At 28.7% G+C, this 16,063-nt stretch overlaps 1 protein-coding gene across 1 annotated transcript; it reads left to right on the top strand.

The window, feature by feature from the left end:
- Positions 1-2,204: 2,204 nt before the first annotated feature.
- Positions 2,205-3,710, top strand: LOC118034923 (uncharacterized protein At1g15400). The gene is made up of 2 exons (XM_035040366.2): positions 2,205-2,721; positions 3,111-3,710. The coding sequence occupies exon 1, from the start codon at positions 2,317-2,319 to the stop codon at positions 2,680-2,682; it is 366 nt and encodes a 121-aa protein (XP_034896257.1). The 5' UTR covers positions 2,205-2,316; the 3' UTR covers positions 2,683-2,721; positions 3,111-3,710.
- Positions 3,711-16,063: the final 12,353 nt, after the last annotated feature.

The raw sequence follows: 16,063 nt of genomic DNA, 5'->3' as shown, positions 1-16,063 counted from the left end.
ACAATAAAGTTTTTGCAATATTTTCTAATTCCTATTTTATAAACAGAAAATACAGTTGACTAGTTTTTTTTTTTTTTGAAAAAAATAATAATTAACTTAATCAATGATGAAAAGAAAGGCAAGGATGACTAAAATCAATCGGTTTCAGAGATGGCTTTGATGAGAGCTGAGTGCTAACCAGCTAGCACAACATGTGGGTGTAGACCTCCGGCCTTATTGGGTGCTCGATGACAATAATATGTAAATATTCTTTTCCTTTTTTTTTTTTCTTTAAAAAAAAAAAATTTTGTAGACGAAACATGTTCTCTCCTTCTCAAATATCGTCATGTTTTATCTAAAACAAAATTTTGTTTATAGAAGAGAAAACGGTTAATTATTTATATATTATTAGCTATCATGGGAGAAACCAAATAACACTAGGTAAAAACCATATTGTAGGTGAATTGAGTTAAACTAATGTTAAAAATGCCTTCTTTTTTTTTAATAGAAATCTTGTTGAGCTTTAAAAAGTGGTAAAAAAGTTGGTCAAAGATGTTTGCCCTCTTTATTAATCTTTTGAATTCAAACTTTAAGATTAGTATAGTATATATAAGAATTTATTAAAATCTTGTTGATATAAAGTTACATTTTTAAGGTTATTTAAAAAAAAAATTGATTAATAAACAAATGACTGCAAGAATATTACTTTCCATACTAAAAAAACTTGGGATCTTTGTTTTTCTCTTTTTAAAAAATTTTAATTTGTTCTATTTTTTTTTGTTAATTTCATTTTTTTTGTTAATTTTTTCCTCAGATTTTTTTTACCCGCCAACTATGTTGTCTTTGAATCGACCAAATCAACTAGGTCACATTAGAGCAACTTCTATATAATTTAGTTTTAAATCAAAGTTAGATAAAAAGTTAAATAAGGAGGGTTTTTATGTTAATTTCATTATTTTTTTTTAGTTTCATTATCAAATTTTTTTATAGGTTGGTCAGGATGTCTTTAAACCTATCAAATAAACTAAGTTATATCAAAAAAAACTCTCATATAGTTTAATTTTAAATCCCAAATTAGATAAGTATTCGGATCAGAAAGTTTGAAGGTTAACTTATTGAGTCTTAATAAAAATATTAAATAATTCTTTTCGAATCTAAATATTTTTTATTTTTAAAAAAATTAATCTAACCCATAACATAAATTCATTATTGCTACATAAAAACTAGAGATCTTATTAAAGAAGTGTATATGCAACCTCCTCTGGGTATAAACATCCATCAAACAAAGTTTCTTGTCTATGATAAGCTTTATATATATGCTGTCGAATTTTTTTTTATTTTGTTGAATTTTGTTTGTCTATGATACTTTTTAAAAATCAAATTTTTTTTATCAATAAAGGAACAATATCACTATTTTTATTCAATAAGATACCAAAATGAATGATTGATTCATTTCATATATTTTCAATAATCTGAATATTTTTTATTAATTTTTGTTTTTTTTAAAAATTAATCTAACCCATAACATAAATTCATTATCACTACATAAAAACTAGAGATCTTATTAAAGAAGTGTATATGCAACCTCATCTGGGTATAAACATCCATCAAACAATATATATGCTGTCAAACAAGCTTTGGAATCTTGATTCCAGCAATTTCATTCCACTGTAATTACTAGTTTTGGCTTCACTTTAGAACTCTTGAAAAAAAAAATCATAATATATATACGATGGTATATATTAAAACAAGGCGGCTTCTCGTGGACGAGGAGCAAGGAAAGGTCAGCTATGTTGAAAACATAAATTAATATATGATCAAGAATGTGCCCGCGTATTCAACCTGTCTAATTGATCATATAATATATGAAATCACAATGATAAATTCATTTGCTGTGACAGCAATTCAATTTATTATATTTCTTTGAAATAAATATCATATCGGTGAATAATATTTAGAAACACAAAAGATTCTTGAACTAGAAAAAGAATCTATATAACAAAAAAAATTAATATCATCATTTATGAAGAATCTAATTATAATTAAAAAAATTCTTTATTAAAAATTACGTACTATCAAACTTTTGGAGATAATATTGGAATTACATGAATCTTAAAAGAAAAGGAAAAGAAAAGGATAAGTCTTGGTATATTTGACCAAATTGCTTCGTTGTGACCTCCTCTATCTTAACGAAACCAAACCGACTCGGCCCTTGCTTATCTTCGTCTTCTTTTGCATTTGTCCCTCTCTAAAAATATATATATACATTAGGAGAAGAAAAGTCGTATACATTCATTCTTTTATAGCTCATTCAAGAAAGGTCCAGAGAGAGGGTTAATGGCTGGTTTGCAAAGATCTGATGTGTCTTTCAGGAGGCAAGGTTCCTCTGGGCTTATCTGGGATGATAGGTATATCTCCGGAGAGCTAAACCAAGTCAACCAAAAACAAGAACATGAAGGTGATCAAAGGACAGAAATCAAGCTAGAAAATGATGCCAGGCCATCTTCAAGATCGGCGACGACGCCCAACATCACCATTGAGAGAAGTCGATCCAACGGTGGACAACGTGGCTACCGCACCGGCAGGGTGTCTCCGGCAATAGAGCCTCCCTCTCCAAAGGTATTTACATGTGGGTTTTGTGGTGCTTTCGGGAAACCAGGGAAGAATCATCGGAAAAAAGCCGTCATCGGTAGATCTCGATAGTTCTCGTAATTCCCGATGGACTATTCCGGTCGAAATGAGGTGTGGTTATTTATAGTTCGTATGGGTATGTTCATATATTTTCTAGGCTTGTAGATTTCTTAAAACTTGTCGGCGTTCATCTTAATAAAGTGAGATATAGGACCTTCTTCAGAACAAAACCAAGCTATGGATTGCATGTGTTCTGTTAATTTATTGTGGCCGACTATATATATGTTCTTTTACTCCATATACATGTCTAGTTTTAGGCATGCTTTCGTGTTTGGGAGCTTCCAATTATGCGTATATGGTTCGGTGCTTGAGGATTTCTGTTTTTCTATACAAAATCAAAATTTAACCCTCTCTCTCTCTCTCTCATGGAGGTTGCCTTCGATCTTTAATCTTAATTCCTGATACATGGGATTTTAGAGTTTCTTCTTTTCTTTTTTCAGGTAAGATTAGACTCTAGGATCCTCCCTCGCTCTCAAATATTGAAAACAAAAGCAGAATCTAGGTGAATCTAAACCTTTTCCCCTGGCAGAGATTTATCGGGATCACCAAAGATCGTTGGGCCCTGTTAAACAGGTTCTTGCAGTACGTTAACTACTCTACTAATAGACTAATAGTAGTAATTAAGTGGTAGTGCCCTTGCAACTAGCAAGTGGTTTAGGTGATCCACCTACTTCCCTGTAGTTTTATTCCGATTCGGACCTACTTTCCGTTCACCGGAATGTGAACAGCGATAACCCCCCACTACAGCATGACGACGCTCCTTGTGTGTAAATCAAACACACCCTGCATGTCGGCCATGCCAGGCAAGGCGAGTAGAAAAGGCCGTGCTCCTTAAGAGTCAATTTGTGATGTTCGAAAGCTTTCAAAGCATCCCACTTTGCATCCAATGTCTCTAGGTAATAAGTACAAACTATCATATATAGACAATCCTGTCTCTTTGTGCCAAAGTATTCACATGCGCTCGGATTATTATGCCCTTGATGGGGTTTTGATTTGGCTTTTCTCTGTAACTTTATCCTTAATAAAAATACCATTCTATAGCATATGAATTTTAAAAATAATGTGTTTTATATGCACAAATTAGTTTTCAAGTACCTGTTACTTTTGAAAAACCTTTCGTCCATTTTAATTATTTGCTTCTATTCCGTATTGTCCCTCCTATTTTTGTTTAAGATTTGGTAAAAAATTAATTTTAGATATTTTATGAGAATAATATAAATTATATTTTAAAATTTTATTTAATAACTTAAATTTTTAGATTGAGATGATTTTTTGATATGATATGGTAGTATGGATCTATACGAGTTTTAAGTTCAAAAAGCTTTTATTTGAGAAGATGTGTTAAAAAATAATATAAATTATATCTTGAAATCTTATCTAATAGTTTAAATTTTTAGATTGAGATGATTTTTTTAACGGATTAATTTTAGTCTTACATATAGATCCTAAATTTTCAACCAAAGTCTTTGTTGCATTATCAAAATCCCCATTTTTAGCAACAAAATCACCTTAAAAACTAACCTATTTTAAACTCAAATTAATATGAAAATATTAATAGATTATTTGGAGTTCTTTTCTTCTCAAATGACAATATTTCCAAAACTTAAATTCTCTAAATGTTTTACTTTCAAACTTATTTACCAAACTTAGATAATATTTTCCACATATGCACTAAACCCAGTTAATTAAGATGGAATGAAAATAAAATATCAACGAAAAAAACATCGTGGCTCCACAATCAGTATTATATAGTAATGAGTGCCGCGCGCCAAAGAAAAAAATCATCCTAGTTATATATATATATATTATATAAAGATATTTATTTATGAGTGTACGTTGAAAAGAATATCAATGATAGTTATTTTATAGTAATGTTAATGATACTCGAAAGCTTATAAATAAATTTTATCCATAGATTTTCTAAAGAAAGAAAGATATCAATTGGAGTATTTTGAATGAACAACATTATAAATTACAAAAAATGTAATTAAAGTATTTCAAAATTTTGGTGCTGACTACTAATTAATTAAATTGATGACTTTTTGAACAATAAAAGAATATTGAAAATAATTCAGACTTAAAAGGAATTTTTTTTTAAGAGGGTGTTTGGGAGTGTGGTAAAATAGCTTTTCGTGCCGAAAAGCATGCAAATAATGTTTTTTTTTTTTTAAAAAATCATTTTTGATATCAGCACATCAAAACGATCCAAAAAGTACAAACCGCATTCAATTTTAGCAAAAAAATTTTTTTTGAAATTTTCCAAAAAGTAGGTTTCAATGTCAAACTCCCTCTAAAAAGAAGAGGATTCATGTTTTAATAATACTTATTATAGGCAAAAGAAATTGAACAAAAGATAACAATATCCAATATTCTTAAATTGATCAAATATTTTCCCTCAATTTAATTTGATTGTTATCATTAAACAAAAACCTCTTGTATTTTGAGCTAAAAATATGCAAATAAAAATTAAATCTATTTTCAAAAATAATTTTGAAAATTATATAGGTCAAGAAGTATTTAAAAAAAAAACTTTAAGCATTAAATATTAACAAAAAAAAAAAATAGAATTATCTCAAACTTTGTTAGGGCTCAACAAGAGTCTTAGCGTATGATTCTCAAAATATTTACATGCTCAAATATGTAACACCTAAACAAGATTAAAATAGATTGAATTTTGGAATCACATATTAAAAAAATAATTTGAAGAGCCTTACTAAAAATCTATGAAATTCTTCTTTAGGGCTTTTAAAATTTTTATGATCAAAGTTCACAACTTATTTTCTATTTTTTCTATTTTTATTAAATTTTAATTGTTCAGGAAAAAAAAAATAACAACTTCTTTTTTTTTTCTTTTGAGAGAGATCACAAGGATATATCGCGGAGCTACATAGTTTAGTGAAAACCTTTTCTATTATAAAAAATATAGAATATATAGAACTTGAAATTAATTTTTTTATACTTTATGTTTTTGAAATATCTTAGGATGATCTGAAAATATTAATTTAAAATAAAAAAATTAATTTTTTAAATATTTTTAAAATACAAAAGTAAATAAAGTATATTGAAATATTATAGAACTCGAGTGATGGGGGCCAAGAGAAACAGTTGCCCTTATGTTTTTCAGCAACAAAATGATTGTCGAGAGTTGAAGAGCAGCGTCGAAAATTGAATTGCCATCCGCCTATCTCTGTTTTTCTTTTCTCTTTCTAGCCATTTGGGCGCGCGTCCACCCTAAGAGCGTGAGCTTAGATGCGACCAGACCCATACATTCACAACCTAACTTTTTATTTTTTCCCGTTGTTTATTATTTTATCAATTTTGATTTTTCCCAGATAATTGATGTGGTTGGTTGTTTTGTATTATTTATAACCTAAAAAAATATTATTTTCTAAGCTTTTGACTTCTTATTGTTTTCTTTTTCGAAAATTATTATAAAAAATAATAACTATTATACATTTCATGCAACCTTATAAAAAAATATGATTAATTATAAAAAAATAAATAATAGAGGCTTGATAATCGATGGTCAATCAATCTAAGATGCATATTTAAAAAAAAATTAAAATTTATTAATTTTAAAAATTGATTAATTATTAATTTTTGGTTTGATTATGTCTCATTTTAAAATTTAAAATTGATCATGAATCTTTAACGAAAAAAAAAAATCAACATTCATAATATAAGAAAAAAAAATCAAGTACTATCAAACATATTCATAAAATATATTTAAATTTAAAAATAAAAAACACACATGATATTAAATACTATAAAATACACATTAAATTAAAAGAGTCTACAATTAATGTAGACTTGTTTTCATATCATTAACTTAAAATTTTTAAATTAATTAAAATATTAAACAAGTTTTATAAATTAAAAGAGTCTACAATTAATGTAGACTTGTTTTAATATCATTAACTTAAAATTTTAAATTAATTAAAATATTAAACAAATTTTATAATCTTGTCAGCGACAACACTTGGGGTACCATATTTGCTGTTATTATGAACCAATTCACTAAATTTGAGAGTAAATGTTGGTGTTTTAGATAATGTTTGATATTAATATATTAAAATAATTTAAAAATATATAAAAAAAAATCAAATTTATTTAAAAAAAGTGGATGGAGTGCAAAAACAAACTGCATATTAGCATCTTAATCTATTCTGAAATAATTTGAGGAATTTTAAACGTGTAATCATAGTAGGTACGGAAGGAATGACCAGGAAATGGGAAACAATAAACAACGAAATTATTTTTCATGGTTTATGGTTAGGTTGGATTTTTTCTTTTAGGCTTTTTTATTTGCTGGAAAATAATTTTTTTTTGGAAAGTGAATTTTAAGGAAAGTAAATTTCCGAGGAAATATTTTTAATATTTAATAGTGTAATGAAAAATAAGTTGGAAAATATTTTCCAGTGTTTGGTTATGTTATGGAAAAATGAGTTGGAAAATAACTTATTAATATTTTATTTTTTTCAAGTTTATTAAAATAATGAGGAATAAATTTTACAAATTAAAAAATTGAATGAGAATGAAATTGAAAAAAATATAATTTCATAAATTATCTCAAATAAAATAAATAATAATCAAAATAATAGCGATCAAATCTAAAAAATTAAAAAAAAAATAAAAGATGAAAAAATTAAAAATAATAATAATAATCAATATTTCAATAAATTATTTCAAATAAAATAAGTAACAATCAAAAGAATGAGGACAAATTCGATAGGTAAAAAATTTCAATAAAAAAATAATAAGAAAAAAAAATAGCAATTATAAAAATAAGGACCAAAGATAATATAAAAATAAAATTTTAAGTGATGAAATTGAAAAATAAATATTCAAAACAAAATATATATAGCAATCAAAAGTTTGAGGATCAAATTTAATATAATCAAGCAAATAATGACATTTCTAAATTTTTTAGTTTCCTGTCCAAATTTTTCAGGAAAATACTTTCTTGAAAATCAAGCTAAATTTTTCTTTTACTAGAAAGTGTTTTTTCGGTTGACCAACTTTCTTAATGATAAAAAAACACAAGAAAGTTTGGAAAGTGATTTCCTGGAAAAATCACTTTCCGGAAAACAAATATAACTAAAAGGGAAAACATTTTCTTGAAAACCAAGCCAAATTTTTTTTTAACTTTTTTTTTCGGTTGATCAAATTTTCTAATAGCAAATAAATACAGAAAATTTTAAAAAATAATTTTTAAAATTTTATTTTCAAAAAACATAACATGATATTAATTCGTTTTTATTTGCCTTATTTTGGTTCGTGTTAAATGTGCGATAAAAAAGACAACACTTGACTTCAACTTCTTGTAGCTGGGTTCATCCACATCATCTTATTGAAAAGCGATATCCATGCATCAATGTGACGTATTCCAAGCTCAATTATTGATGGAGAACATATGCTCTCCACTGAGTTGTCAATAGCCCAGTCACTCACTCCACTCTTTAACCCTGGGTATGGTCATATTTGGATTTATTTTTTAAAATAATTTTTATTTAAAAATATATAAAATAATATTTTATTTTATTTTTTTAAAATTATTTTTAATATTAGTACATTAAAATAATTTTAAAATATAAAAAAATCAATTTTAAACAAAAATAAATAAATTTAAGCTAACTTTCGTTTGAGCCGTTGTTCCAAACAGGAGTTCTAGGTACAAGCTGTACCGGGCATTTCTTCAGGCCAATTTTCTTTTATAAATAAGATAAAAAAAGAAAAAGAAAAAAAATAGAGGCATTTTCTTTAATTATTGTAATAGTATTTGTAGTTTAAAGTATTATTTGTTTAGAAATATATCAAAATAAATTTTTATTTTATTTTATTTTTAAAAATTATTTTTAACATTTACACAAAATGATTTAAAAATATATTAAAAAATAATTTTAAATAAAAATAAATAAAATTTAGCTAACTGTCGTTTGAGTCGTGCTTCCAAACATGAGCTTAATAAACCATGCTTCCAGGTACCACTGTACCAGACTACTAGCCATCTTCTTAAAGCCATTTTTTTTTTTTAATATAAATAAGAAAAAAGGGAAAATAAATAAAGATATTTTCTTGGATTATTGTGGTAGAGATTGTAGTTTAAAATGCTTTTTATTTAAAAATATATTAAAATAAAATATTTTTATTTTTAAAAAAATTATTTTTGATATTAACAAATTAAAACAATTTAAAAACATAAAAAAATTAAAAATTAAAAAAATATATAATTTACATTACATTTTCAAACAGAGCTTATATGCGCTCCGGTTAGTCCGTATTTGTAAGTTTTCTAGCTTGTTTGACAGTGTGGTAGCGGTTGCTTTTCAAATAGTTTTTCGTGTCGAAAAGCATGTCAATGATGTTTTTTTATTTTTTAAAAATTATTTTTAACATCAGCACATCAAAACGATACAAAAAGTACAAATCCAAACTCAATTTTTTTTTTTTAAAAAAAAAAATTTAAATTTAAACAAAACACAATTTCAAACGCAGCACCAAATATGCTTTTCGTTGTGCTTCGGAACCACCAGATGATAGACGTGGCTCATTGGTAAAATTGAGATGGTATAATTACAACTACAAAATAAACAAACTCTGAAGGGTGTTTTACTGTAAGTGCTAGTACTATGGTGCCCTCGTAGTTCACTATAATGGCTTTTTTTTTTTAATCATTAAACTTCTTTATTGGTTACATCTTATAGTGTCTTGGTTTTTGTTGTTTTGTGAGTGGATGGTTATTTATTTGTTTTTTCATTATCTAGAGATTTAAAGGTTTTTATCACATTTTAATCTTGATTGGATGCTAATTAATAAAATATAGTTTTAGTTTGTAGTTTAAAGATATAATTAAAAAATAATAATTAAATAATAATAAAAATCACATGGTCATTTTGAAAAAGTACTTTTTATTCCATTTGTTTTTTCTTTGACTTCCTTTTTTATCCCTTTATTTTTTATATAATTTTTTGTGTAAAACTTCATTTGATTTACCTTCTAGTCTTTGATATTGGGAGATAAGAGAGAACGTAGTTAAAAAACAGGGAAATGAGAAAGAAAGTTATTGACTAGCCAATTTACAATAACAAAAAAATCATTCTTAATTAATATGGATAAGTTAAATTTAATGAAAAAAGTTCCATTAAAATGTTTTTTCTTTTAATATCATTAAATAAATAGATTGAAGTTTTGGAATTTTTTGAATCAGGTGATTTCTTAGTTTTTTAATGATTAAAAAAAATTGTATTAAATATGAATTTATTAAGATTTATGAGGTGTTTTATATGTTTTCCCATTAAATAAGTTAAGAAAAACCTGCTTCCAAATACATGAAGTGTAAGAAACCTATAGACCATGAGATTTAGATTTTAGGACATGCTTATAAAAAATGGTTAAGGTCCGGATTCAATTTCTCGAAACATCCTGACACATTAGCCTCTCAATAAAATTCTTTAAATTTTGAATTCTTCTCTTCCTACTCTAAGTTAATTTATAAATTTTATTTTTTTCCCTTGAGGCTTCCTATCACAAGTTTTTTTTGGTTTCGATTTAATGGCTCTATACGTTATATAATAGGGTAATTCTTTAATTTTTTCCTTATATTTCTAAGTGAACCAATTTTATCATTAATTATACAATTAAATTAAATTTCTAACACATCTTTCTAGCAAGATTTTCAAGCTAAACTACCATAATTAGCTATGTAATTTGGACATGAAAAGCATTTAATTTATCTAGCTTGCAATGATACTTTAAGAATAAAAAATAATCATGCACTAAATAATTATGTGACTAATTTGGATTATTTGACCTAAAAAACTAGTCAAAATACATCATGATGTATAGAAACTTAACTTATATTTTAAGATAAAACTGAATCAATTGAAAATATAATATTAAATTAAAGAACTACTTTATTATATAAGGATAGATTGAGAATTTAAACTTTTTTTAAGAAACAAAATCAATAAAGTTTGTTTGACAGTGTGGTTGCGGTTGCTTTTTAAATAACTTTTCGTGTCAAAATGCATGCCAATAATTTTTTTTTGTTTAAAATTATTTTTGATATCAGCACATTAAAATGATTTGAAGACATTAAAAACATATTAATTTAAAGTTAATATAAAAATAAAAAAAAATTAATTTTTTTTAAAAACGCTTTTAAAACATAAAAATAACTAATTGGAGAAACTAAATCATAGATTTCGTTACAATCTTCTATTCCAAATTAAATTCAAAATTAATCTTTAAAATAAAAATTCATATATAAAATCATTATTCAAAAAAAAAAAAATTAACAAAAAAGATAGTGTTGCATTGTAAGTTGAAAATAACACAAGTAAAAGTAATATTTAGTGATAAATTTGTCAATATTAATTGTTACTGCAAACTTATCCGGTCATTAACTTTAGAGTATGAGAGAATTAATTAAGTTGTGTGTAAGTTGATCTAGATACCCCCCCCTCTCTCTCTCTCTCTCTATATATATATATATATAGTAAAACATAACATCCACCGATTACTGCCGCCACTGCCATGAGCCTAGTGAACATAAAACAAAACAAAAAATGATACGAGGGAGGGTTTCAAATTGTTTGTAATTAAAAATAAAAATAAAAAATAAATTAAAAAAAAACATGAAGGTTTTTCATGTTCACCTTACCGCCTATAGAGACACACTAGCCTTGATACCTGCGCAATGCTGCAGGTGTCAAAATCTGTAATAAAAATTAAGTTTAGATTGTTAAATTCAAGCATAACAAAAGCAGCGAGAGGTAAATATTTTATGCTTTATACATATAGCTAGAGAATTGAACGCCAATGAGCGGCAAGTTGTATTAACAACGTAGATGATGAAGACGCCCAATCAGGTTGTGATGTTGGAAAAGCAAGCATTGACTAACCCAACGTTAATTGGTTTCCTATTGGAAAAAATAAGTGTAACTGTAAGTTATAAATTTTATAAAGCAATAAATATTAAATGTTCTTAAAGATAAATTAGTAATGCGAAATAAAGATGTAATTATTGTTGAGCATGTGAGTTCATAAGGAAGGGAAAGTAATTAGAAGTAGATGCTTACTTTTTCAGGTGATGAAACAGAGAGGTGCTGCTTCTTTGAAAGTTGGGGTGCAGGATTGTCATCATCTTTGTAGAGATGCTCCTTTGATGAGTCTGCGTTCAAGGGTTTTGGGTGGGGAAGCTGGGTGCTGAATCATATGTTGAAAGGAAGTACTTAAGGAATGGGAAATGTAAACAATGTGAATGAAAGACAAAACAATTTATTTATTAGTAGAACAATTAAGTAATAACTTTCATAGGATGAATGTAGAGCAAATATGAGATAGTGGTGTCTTGGAAGTTAATATCTTGAAATCAAGAAATAAGAATAAAAATAATGATATAGCTGACATAGCATCAGCATATTAGTCAACTCAAACTCCATGTGCTGCTGGAAAATACATGGATGTGAATGATCTTTCAGAAAAGTTGTAGAGAATATATACATTCACAACGCAAAAGACAAAAAAATCTGCTTCCCACACATGTTCAGAAAATGACAGATTTTTGTACCATGTGTTCTATAATTGAATAACCCACTCAAAATTACCCTGTTGAAGAACAAAAAGTCTTAGTTTACTTCTAATAAAACTCTAGTCAATTTCAAGTTCGTTGTTGCCTAAAAAGTGAAAAAGATCAAATATAAACAATTCCTTGAGTGACTGTTCTGGTTCAGAGAACTGGATACAAAAAATAAAGCAAGGGGAGGGAGGCATTGCAAAATAACCAGAAAAGATATACATGTCGAGCAGCTACACATCTTATCCATGGACTCTACAATGCATTTTCAAAGAAAAGTTACAGTATAATGGTGACGGAAAAAATCCCAAAATCAATTACTAACAATCCTACTATTAACATATGTCAAATTTCTTAACACCATCAAGTGTTCATCATCAGAAATGTGGAGCTCATCGCGTAGGCTTGTCAAATTTTCTTCATCTTCCCAACTCAAAGGCCCTGCACTATACAATGCCTCAACAGTAGAACAATAGGCATGTAATTTTGACCTATGGACTTCAACTCCAAATTTCTCATCATAGGATGGGGAATCTTTTATCTTATATTCTGATCCATTTGATGATTCAGCATCACTATGCAAATCCTCTAAATTTTTATCACATAGGTTTGGACAGGGCAAATTGTGACCATAGCTGCCTACAACACTACAACTACCAACGGAGGACATACAACTATCAATGTCAACAGATACTAAGAATGAAAGGGAAGACTATTTATAAAGTTGTAGATCAGGCAAGGAATAATTGCTAAAGGAATGCATATAAAGGAAATGAGATAGTGGCCTCGGCTGGTGTGTCATGTTTGCACTGGAATTATTTGTTATGTATGGGGAGGCAAAGCAAACCTGTCATGTGGCTCAGGATCATTGAAGGTTAGTGCTCTTTTTGACTGGCGATGGCAGCTGTCATGGAACGTGTCTTTTTGTGGAGAGGTGTGCTGCTGTGAAGCTGGAGTTTGAATCTGAGATTGATCTACATTCAAGGGATCTGCAATGTTTGGTGTTGGAGGGGTGCAAGTCCTGGAACTTCCAGCAGCAGAGGTTATTGAGGCTGTTGTGTCAATGTTTTTAATGGGGCTAGGTGGGCTAACAGATGCTTCAGTTGGTATGTCGTCGAAGATGTTGCAAACATATATCTCACATCTGTCGAGAACAGATTTGTATGCTCCAAATCGAAGTTGAAATATTTTTGTCTTGTTTAATTTCTCAATCATTTGAGGTGGAACAGTAAATGGGTCAGTGAATTGTTTGTCGAACACCAAATGATGAGCTGAAACATTGAAAAAATACTCAGCTGTCTTGCCAGAGAGAAGAAAATTCATGACATCTTCACCATCGCTGACGATGCAATTAAGTCTGAACCTAAAAGATATGAAAAAGAGCTTCAGTTAAGAATGAAATAAAAGCATGGGTTAATATATGTTTCAGCTGAAAACTCAAGGATGTTTTTGTATGCATATTAGTTGAACCATGGGACTGGTGCAGAGGATGGATAGTCATGCTCTATGCATCGTAAATTATTAGGGAGTCCAGAGAGTGGCTTGTTGCAATCTGGACAGCTTTGACACCACCATCCCTTGAAGAGATCATAATCAACTATGAAAGCTTTACATGTAAATCTTTCATTCTGCAGGTGTCAATTAAAGTACAAAGTCATACATTTTTTTTCATAAAAATGAAGGCTATGCAGTGTTGGTGATTGCCAACAGTAGTGTAATCATAATAATATATTTAGCTGGAACATTAGGAAATCAAACGAATAGAAATTAAAATTTCAGGTGCCAAGGAAAACTCCACTTTTGACCGATTGAGACTATGAAAAATCAGTTTATGGTGTACAATACAAGCTGAGATCTTTATTTTTCAAAAAAGAAAAAAAAAAAGGTGGGCAAGAAGAAAGACATTGAGAGGTTTGTTCTAGAAATGGTATATGTATTTAGGTAGGAGGGGTAATGCCAAAAAGAGAAAGGAAAGGTATAAAAGAAAACGGCGGGGAACGAAGGAATTGACTGATTGAATGATTTCAGAGTTCAATCACTCGATTCAATAGGAAGAAGAGGAGTCGGAGCTAGTTTTTTATTTATCCAAGAAAGAGTGCCAGTGGAGCGGAAGAAGAAGCTTGGACAGTAGACCTGGCTTTTTCCGGATCGGTAGCAGTGTGAGTTTTTTTATTTTAGAAGAGGATCGTATGGAAAGGTGCTTTCGTTAAATTTACCTCTGCCACGCCCATTCTTTACATCAGTGGATGGGAGGAGAGCAAGTCAAGTGGATGAGCTGAGTGGGAAGATTCGTTTACTACGTATATAAAATGGGTCTGGAAGCAGCCATCAGATATAAAATTATAGACCTTAAACTTCTATGCCATGATTCTTGATCCTAGATACTATATTTGATGATCTATCTCTATTAGACAATTGCTAGACTTGGGCATCACGACATGAGAGGAGTTACACTGTGTTTGATTGATAACCACATTGCAATAAGTAATATTTAAAAAATAACATCATAGATACCTTGTGTTCGTATGGGTCCATACAGAGGATCTCTCTTATTGTCCTTCTATTTTCATTTATCTGAGTTTTCAATGACAGGACAGCTCCTGATGATGGAGGCAGCTGGTGTAAGTCAACAACCATTTGAGCATAGCTATGGAAAGATAAAGAAAAAGGTGTTGAGAATTAATTTAAACATTAATACATAAATTGGATTTGAACAAATGCAAAAGGTTCGAAGAATATAAAAATTTACTAATGCTTGTATGCTAATAATTCTAGCATGTCCGGGTTAAAATACCAAACTGAAGCTGTGGTGCTAATTAGATTTGCAGATCCTATAAAAGATGTAACAACCACATATTTATCGGTGTATATTTAATGCGAAGAGGTTATGAAATTTGAACTGAAAAGCTAATAACATTGAATGATGGCAGGCTTGATGATAGAATGAAGGAAACCTTTAAATTCAGAGACACGAAAACCAACAAAAGCAACGATAAGAGGAGAATCTTGTTCTGCCAAAGAAGCGTCGTCAAAGCTTCGAGCAATGTCACCCCATAAAGTGATACGAAGCTCCTCGCCTCTAAACAAAATAAAAGTATATTAGACTAATGCTAGGAGGAATTGAATATAATAAATAATTTGAATTTATCATTAATCGTATATTTTCAAGGATGAACTCCCTTTTGTCTTCAAGTGTTTTCCCCCGAACCAAAATCTTTTCAATTGGTTGTATTGCTTTCAGCCTACCAAGAACATCTATATAAATAATTGAATAATCATGTTAGTGGAATGAAAAAATTACGCATGATACAGTTTGGTACATAAGGGTAAGAATAAAGAACACCTGTGAGAAGTCTTGATCCTTTTTCTTTGTTAAGGACATGTGCAAAATCTGTGAAATTAAAGTAATATCGTGGAATTGAAAGTGGGGGAGAATTGAGGCGAGTGACTTTGGTGTCAGACTTAAGATCAACAACAGCTTCATGGCCAACAACAACATTCATGTACCAATTTTCAAAGGTGTAGAAATTTTTGACTTTATAATATCCACCTTCAGTAATGATTGAAGAAAAATGTGCAGCATCTCTAGATTTGGCTGATCCTTGTATTGCACCACCCTTGTTCATTAAAAAAAGGCAAATAATTGGTGTCATTGCATAATTGTGTGGGAAATTAAAAAAATGGACCAAACTTGGCAGTAGATTATGTAAGTATTTGAACATAAGGATGCTAAGGGGATTGACTATATTTCTATTCTAGAATAGTTTGATACCTTGATTGGTCCTAGAAGAAGTGGCTGCAAAAAAACAAAGCATG

The sequence above is a fragment of the Populus alba genome, chromosome 1 (assembly GCF_005239225.2).
Source record: "Populus alba chromosome 1, ASM523922v2, whole genome shotgun sequence".
Classification (NCBI taxonomy): Eukaryota; Viridiplantae; Streptophyta; class Magnoliopsida; order Malpighiales; family Salicaceae; genus Populus; species Populus alba.
Note: the sequence above shows the minus strand (reverse complement) of the source record. Positions and strands in the feature narration are given on the sequence as shown.